General features: G+C 39.2%; 1 protein-coding gene and 1 non-coding gene across 2 annotated transcripts; one reads left to right on the forward strand and one right to left on the reverse strand.

Moving 5' to 3' along the window:
* Positions 1–780: 780 nt before the first annotated feature.
* On the reverse strand, positions 781–889 carry LOC130959300 (small nucleolar RNA R71). The gene has a single exon (XR_009078392.1). It is a non-coding gene; the product is annotated as a small nucleolar RNA R71 (small nucleolar RNA).
* Positions 890–1533: 644 nt separating this feature from the next.
* Positions 1534–2370, forward strand: LOC130957266 (uncharacterized). Its single transcript, XM_057884133.1, has one exon. It carries the CDS (start codon positions 1534–1536, stop codon positions 2368–2370), a length of 837 nt encoding a protein of 278 aa, XP_057740116.1.
* The last annotated feature ends 5454 nt before the right edge of the window (positions 2371–7824 follow it).

Here is a 7824-nt window from a genome sequence, read left to right on the forward strand (position 1 = left end):
TCTCTCATCTTTTTTCAAAAATCTTCTACACTCTCTCTCTCTCTCTCTCTCTCTCTCTCTCTTTAATTTCAAAAATCTTCTCTTCCGCCTCTCTATTTTTGAAAACTTTTTCTTTTGAAATAAAAGACATATTCTTTTTTTTTCTTCTTTACTTATCTCTAACAAAGGACCTGTATACTCTGACATAAAGAATCATTTCTTCTTCTTTTCTTGGTTTCTTTCTTCTTGTTTATGAACAGGAGCAAGAATAAAGAACCTCTCTTTAATCCAGATCCTGAGCCTGAAAAGACTATGAGAAGGCATCTGCAACAAGCTCAAGTTAGCATATCCGTAAGGAATCTAATAGGAGCTCTAGAAGAAGAAGCTGAAGAAAAAACAATGGCACCTAATCCAGACAATGGAGGTGATGCAAGAAAGGTCCTAGGATCTTACACTGTGCCCAACTCTGACTTCTATGTGCGAAGCATCTCCATTCCTGCCATTGGGACAAACAACTTTGAGCTGAAGCCTCAACTGGTCACTCTGGTACAACAAAATTGCCAGTTTTATGGACTTCAATAGGAATATCCAAACAAGCTCCTATCGGACTTTCAATAGATATGTGACACTATCAAGACTAATGGAGTAAACCCGAGGTTTACAAGTTTATGCTCTTCCCCTTTGCTGTAAGAGACAGAGCAAGGCCTATGGCTGGATTCTCAGCCTAAGGAAAGCCTAGACAGTTGGGAGAAGATGGCCAATGAATTCTTGACCAAGTTCTTTTCACCTCAAAAGCTAAGCAAACTCAGGGTGAAAGTACAAATCTTTAGACAGAAGGAGGGTGAATCCCTCTATGAAACTTGGAAAAGATACAAGTAACTAATTAGGAGATGTCCTCTTGACATGATCTCAGATTGAACCATGTTAGATATCTTCTATGATAGTCTATCTGAGATGTCCAAGATGGCATTGGACCACTCTCCAGGTGGATCATTCTACTTGAAGAAAATGCCTGTAGAGGCACAAGAGCTTATTGACATGGTTGCTAACAACCAGTACATGTACACTTCTGAAAGGAACCATGTGAATAATAGGGTAACTCAGAAGATAGGCGTTCTAGAGGTAGATACCTTAGACGCCATTTTAGCTCAAAAAAAGCTCATGTCCTAGCAGATCAACATAATCTCTCAATACTTGAGTGGGACACGGAGTTTAGAGGCTTACTGTCCAAAGATAGCCTATGAGGTGGACACAGGTGATAACGCCTGGACTACCATAGAGGAGGTTAACTATATGGGAAACTCCTTCAAAAACTCCAATAATAATCCCTATTCGAATACTTTCAATTAGGGATAGAGGAACCACCCTAACTTTGGGTGGAGAGATTAGCAGAAGCCTCAACAAGGCTTCAGCAACAATCAGAATGGAATAAACCAGAACTAGTTCAACAATAAACTATTTGAACCCTCTCAGTAGTAGATGGAGACACCCAAACAGAGCCTCTCTGACTTGGCTACTATAGTCTCTAATCTCTCTAAGACCATACACAGTTTCATGACTGAAACTAGCTTTTACATCAAGAACCTAGAGATACAGATTGGTCAGCTGATCAAGCGAATACCAGAGATTCCTTCAAACACTCTTCCAAGTAACACAGAGGTTAATCCAAAAGAAGAGTGCAAATCCCTCACTATAGAGGTCATGGCCGAACCCAAGGAGGGGGTTACCATTTATGAGCTCAAGGAAATCAGAGCTCGTGAGGAAATTGAGACAGTCACCTTACACGCCCCTCAGCTGAGAGAGGAATCTGAAGAATACTCTTCTTCAGAAGAGGATGGGGAGTCCAAGGAAGAGCAAATCACTCGGTACTTGGCCATACTTAGGAAGCTGAAAGCCAACTCTTCCCATATAGAGGCATTGGAGGAGGAAGATGAGCCTGTGGTGCTGACCAAGGACTGTACTGCCTTGGTCCAGAAGAAGCTTTCTCAGAAGCTGCCGGATCCCAGAAGCTTTCTGATTCCCTGTACTATAGGGACCATCACCTTTGAGAAGGTATTATGTGATCATGGTTCAAGCATCAATCTGATGCCTCTATCTGTAAAGAAGAGGCTAGGAATACTAAAAGTGCAAAGTGCCAAGATCTCATTGGAAATGGCAGACAAGTCCCTGAAAAGGGCATATGGCACGGTGGAAGATGTCCTGGTAAAGGTCGATGACCTTTACATCTCTGTTGATTTCATAATCTTAGATAATAAGGAGGACAGAGATGAATCCATCATCCTTGGAAGGCCTTTTTTAGCCACTGTCAAGGCCATACTTGATGTAGAAAGAGGAGAGTTAGTCTTTAGACTACAGGAGGATCATATCTTGTTCAAGATCCCCAATCCTTAGTCTCCCTCTGATAAAGTTGGTACCACTGTGCAACACATTGTGTTTCAACCTTGCCTCTCAGTGCAGAACTTTACAGAACCCCCAGACACCAACTCTAAGTTTGGTGTTGGGGAACTATCATCAAGAACAAAGAAGGAAGGTACTAAAAAGAAGGTACTTAAGGGCTGAAGGAACAAGAAGATCCCTACTGAAGGCCTTTCACCAGGAATGAGAGTTATCTTCACCCAAAATCCAGTCTTTCCATACAGAGTGAGCAGACTCTGGTCTCTAGAGCATGTGGAGCTCATTCATGAGAGCACAAAAAGGAAGTTTACTGAAAGGGGTGAAATTCTGAGCTCCTACTATCTCCGTGATGGAGCTGTTCATCAAGCTAATGATGGTAAAGAAGCAGTTGTTGGGAGACAATCCAACCATAATTAGAGTAATAGTATTTTCTTTCTTGTCATTTGATTTTGTTTAATTTATTCCCATTAGTTTTTCTCTTGCTTTTTTATGTTTGTGCTCATGTACAACACTTAGAACAGTGTTAGAAGCTTGTAGAACTGAAACAGAACACCCTAGAGTAACCCTCTTGCTGGAAAGAATGCCAGACAAGGAGGGACATGGGCGTTCAATGCCCCAAGGGGACAAAAAGCTGGCGTTGAACGCCAATAAGGGAGCATCCTGGGCATTCAATGCCCCCAAAAGAGAGAAGCCTGGCGTTGAATGCCAGAAAGGGGAAGTTCTGAGCGTTCAAATGCCCCATAGGGGGCAGCCAGCCACAACCTTTTACCCCCCTCTGGGCGTTCAACGCCCATTCCTAGTGTTGAACGCCAGGTAGGTGGCAGGTAGATTGAGTCTGCAACCTTCTCAGCTAAGTGGGTTTCACAGAATCTCCACCTACCCCACATTCTTCTCTCTCCTACTTTCCCACTTTCCCACACACACTCTTCCCCATACACCCTTAACTAATCACATCCCAATTACCTTTTTCTCTTCCCAAAACCCTTCATCACTCCCATCATTCAATTCCCACCAACCCCACCCACTTTAAATTAAAACCATTACCACTTATTCTTCCCTCCCTCATAACCGAACCCTAACCCTCCCACCCCTATAAATACCCCTTCATTCCTCTCATTCTCATCACACCTAAACACTCTCTTCTCCTTCCCTTATACACTCTACACACTCTTCCTCTTCCTTACCCCCACTTGGCCGAAGGTTTCTATCCCTTCCTCCTCTATATTTCTTTTTTCTACTACTCCTTCTTTCCTTTTTGTTCTTATTTGCTCAAGGATGAGCAAAACTCTTTAGTTTGGTGTTACAAAAGCTTTGCTTTTTTATTTCTACCACTCCTAAATATGGCACCCAAGGTTAGTGAAGCCTCAAGGAAGAGAAAGGGAAAGGTTCCCACTTCTTCTTCTTAACCTTGGGAAATGAAGAGATTCCTCACCATGGCTCATCAAGTCCTATTTAGGCTCAAAAAGGATGAGTACCCAAAAATCTAACAAGAAATCTGGAGAAGAGATTAGGAAGTCTTAACCATTCGTATCCCGAAGGTTGGAATACTAATGGTGCAAGAATTTTACGCCAATGCTTGGGTCACCAAAAAATATGATACTAGTGTGAACACACAGCACAAGAACTGGTGCACCATAGTGAGAGAGCAACTCCTGGATTTTAGCCCAGAAAGTGTAAGAGTGGCGTACAAGCTACCACAAATGCTAGGAGACCCACGCTCTTACACCAAAAGGGTCAACTCTGATTAGAGGTTGGCGCAAGTGCTCACTAACATCTGTGTAGAAGGAGCCCAATGGAGGCTAGATGCCCAAGGCAGGCCCTACCAACTGAGTAGGCTTGACCTCAAGCCTACAGCTAGAGGATGGTTGGAGTTTATCCAACGCTCCATCATCCCTAAAAGTAACCGATCTGAGGTTACTATTGACCGAGCAATAATGATTCATTGCATTATACTTGGTAATGAGGTGGAGGTACATGAGGTGATACCTGAGAGCTATACAAGGTGGTAGAAAACCCCTCCACCCAAGCAAGGCTAGTGTTTACACATCTCAAATGTCACTTATGCAATTCAGTTGGAATTGTCATAGAAGAAGACATCCCCATTGAGGAGGACAAGCCCATCACGAAAAGAAGATAGAGCATGTTAAGGAGCATGCACACGCACCACATCAAGAGACTCTGCAGCCGCCTCTACTAGAGATCCCTGAGATACCTCAAGGGATGTATTTTCCTCCCCAAGACTATTGGGATCAACTGCATATCTCAATAGGGGGCCTAAGCTAAAACGTGGAGCAGCTAAGAGTGGAACACACTGAGCACGCCACTACCCTCCACGAAATGAAAGAAGATCAGAGAAGGATGATGGAGGAGCAGTGGAGGCAAGGGCGCGAGATAAAGGAGCTTAAACGCTCCATTGGACTCTCAAGAGGGAGCAGCAGCTGCCGTCACTAAGTTTGTTGAGTCCCATTACCCTTCTCTGTGCTATTTCTGTTTTCACTGTACTTTTATTTATTATCTGTTTTCTTTTCTAAGTCGTGATCACAAGTAGTCTCGTTCTAGTTTTATTTCCATTTTTTGTTATAAAATATCCATTGTATCCTCACCATGCTTAGAAAGAAAATTATTTGAAAAAGAAACAATGAGATGCTTAATTTTTAAGTATATCATGAGTTATTGCAATCAATTTGATGTGGTGGCCTTGCATTTATTTCTGAATGTACGACTAAATAATACATAGTTGATATTGGAATTGAGAATATTGGCTCTTGAAAGAATAAAGGATTCATAGAAATATTATTGACTCTCTTAAAAATAAAAATATTGATTCTTGAAGCAAGAAAAAGCAGCAGAAAAAGAAAAATTAAAAGAAAAAGAAAAAAATATATGCTCATAAAAGAAAAGTCAAAAGAGCAAGGATCCAAGACGTTGAGCATCAATGGTTAGGAGGGGTAAAAATCAACCTAAAAAGCTCAAATGAGTTGCTATCACTAACTAAATGCTTATAGTGTGAAGGTGTCAAGTGAAAAGCATGAGATTGAGCAGTTAAAGTCGTGATCTAAAGCAAAAGAGTACACTTAAAAACTCTGGGTACCACTGACTGGGAATTTTGGCAAAGCTAAATTTGAATCCAAAGGGTTCCTCCAATCAAATGCCTGTGGCATTTATGTATCAGGTGGTAATACAGAAAAACAAAACGCTTAGAGTCACGGTGATGAGCGGATATTTTAAACGCTTTTTGGCATCATTTTCATATAGTTTTTAGTGTATTTTATTTAGTTTTTATTAAGTTTTTATAGGTTTTAATGTTAAATTCACATTTTTGGATTCTACTATGAGTTTTTGTGTTTTTATACAATTTCAAGTATTTTTTCGCTGAAATTGAGGAGCTGGAGCAAAAGTCTGATTCAAAGACACAGAAAGCACTGCAGATGCTGTCCGGATCTGACCTACTTGCATTCGGAAGAGCTTTTCAGAAGAGCTTTTCTAGAGTGACAGAAGTCCAAATGGAGCGTTCTCAATGGCTATGGAAAGCGGACTTCTAGAGCTTTCGATTAATGTATAAATGTACATACTATGCTTCAAAATAGAAGGCCCAAAACTGGCGTCCAACGCTAGCTTCTTGCCCATTTCCTGGCTTCCAACGCTCAAAGAGCAGAGACCACCGTCCAAACGCCCAAAGAGGACCCCCTAACCACCATTTCACACCCAAGAGACCTCATAGCACATGGATCTCATCAAAGCTCAGTCCAAACACTCACCAAGTGGGCCCTAGAAGTGGAAATCATACTAAGACGAACATGTTTGACAAAAACCCGCGTCTACTTAGGTTCGTGTGAATACTTCAGTGGTAAGCACTAACCGCCAGCTTGAATCATACATCTCTCAGACGACTAATCCACGACATCGTTGGGGACTTCTCGAGATACCAGTTCAGCCAATTTATGGGAAGATTAGGGTCTCTGTGGTAGAGGCTAGAACCCAAAGATGTAGCATTCTCTGATCCGGAAGATCTGACCTTGTCTGTGGCGTTTTGAGTAGGATCATTAAGGAGAATGGATTGTACGCGCTTCACCCTCAAGCAGAGATGGATCCACACTAAGCCTGAGGTTCAGATCCAGAGGAGTATTGATGACCTCTCAATAAAGGCGTTAATCATTTACAACCTGCCATTGAAGAGATCACTCACAAACAAAGAAGACAATAATGCCATAATTAATTCAGAAAGACAAAGCAACTCCAATCCTTAACCATATTCCTATTACCAATTCCAATAATCTTAACACAATTCCATATCCAACAACCTTCTGATTGCACCTGACTAAGACCTACAAGATATTACATGGACGACCTAGTGCACTTGCTGGTGCAGCTGTACGAATGTGTGGGGATTCGTGCACCAAGTTTTTGGCGCCGTTGTCGGGGATCGTTGAGTTTGGACAAACTGACAGATTATCTTGCTCCCTAGATCAGGTACTTTATTTCTTGATCATTTTTAATTGAGTCTTTCATTTTTATTTTTCTCCTCTTCAATTTTTGAAAAAAAATTTAAAAACTTTTTCAAAAATATTTTTTATTTTCTTTGTTTCATCTTTGTTCTTAGTTTGAGTCTTTTATTTTTGTTTTCTTCTTCTTATTTTTGAAAAAAATTTTAAAAACTTTTTCAAAAATATTTTTATTTTCTTTGTTTAATCTTTGTTCTTTGCTTGAGTGATACATGTTTTCTGTTTTCTTTTCCAAAAATTTTAAAGCTTTTTTAAAAACCTTTTTCAAGCAGTTTATTTTCAAGCATCCTAAGCTTTCTGTTTGAGTCTTTTGTTTTTGTTCTTGTTGAGTCAATTTTTGAAAGCCTTGAGTCTTTCTCTCAAGAAATTTTCAAAAATAGTTTCTTTGATTAAATCTTGTGTGAATTCTTTAAGTTTGGTGTCTTCTTGTTATTTTTCTTTTAATTTTCAAAAAATTATGTTTAGTTTTCAAAGAATTTTAAGTTTGGTGTTTTTTGTTTGTTCTTGTGTTCTTTAAATTTCTTGAGTCTTGTTCTTTGTGTTCTTATTAGTCTTCAAAGTGTTCTTACGTCTTCTTTGTGTTTTGATCGTAAAATTTTTAAGTTTGGTATCCCATGATATTTTTTCCTTAAATTTCGGAAAACTTGGGGTGCTAGATCTAAAAATTTTAAGTTTTGTCTTTTACTTATTTTTCTCTTTCATCATTAAATTCAAAAATAAAAAATATCTTTTCTATTTTTATTTTAACTATATTTTCGAAAATTTACATTAAAAATTCAAATTTCAATTTTAAAATTTTTATCTTATCTTATCTTAATTTTCAATTTTCAAAAATCAAATCTTTTCAAAATTAAAAATCTTATCTTTATTTAAAATTCAAAAATCTTATCTTACCTTTTTCAAATTTTCAAATTTTAAAATTTTATCTTTTTCAAAATCAAATTTCAAA

Source organism: Arachis stenosperma, chromosome 10, assembly GCF_014773155.1.
Source record: "Arachis stenosperma cultivar V10309 chromosome 10, arast.V10309.gnm1.PFL2, whole genome shotgun sequence".
Taxonomy (NCBI): domain Eukaryota; kingdom Viridiplantae; phylum Streptophyta; class Magnoliopsida; order Fabales; family Fabaceae; genus Arachis; species Arachis stenosperma.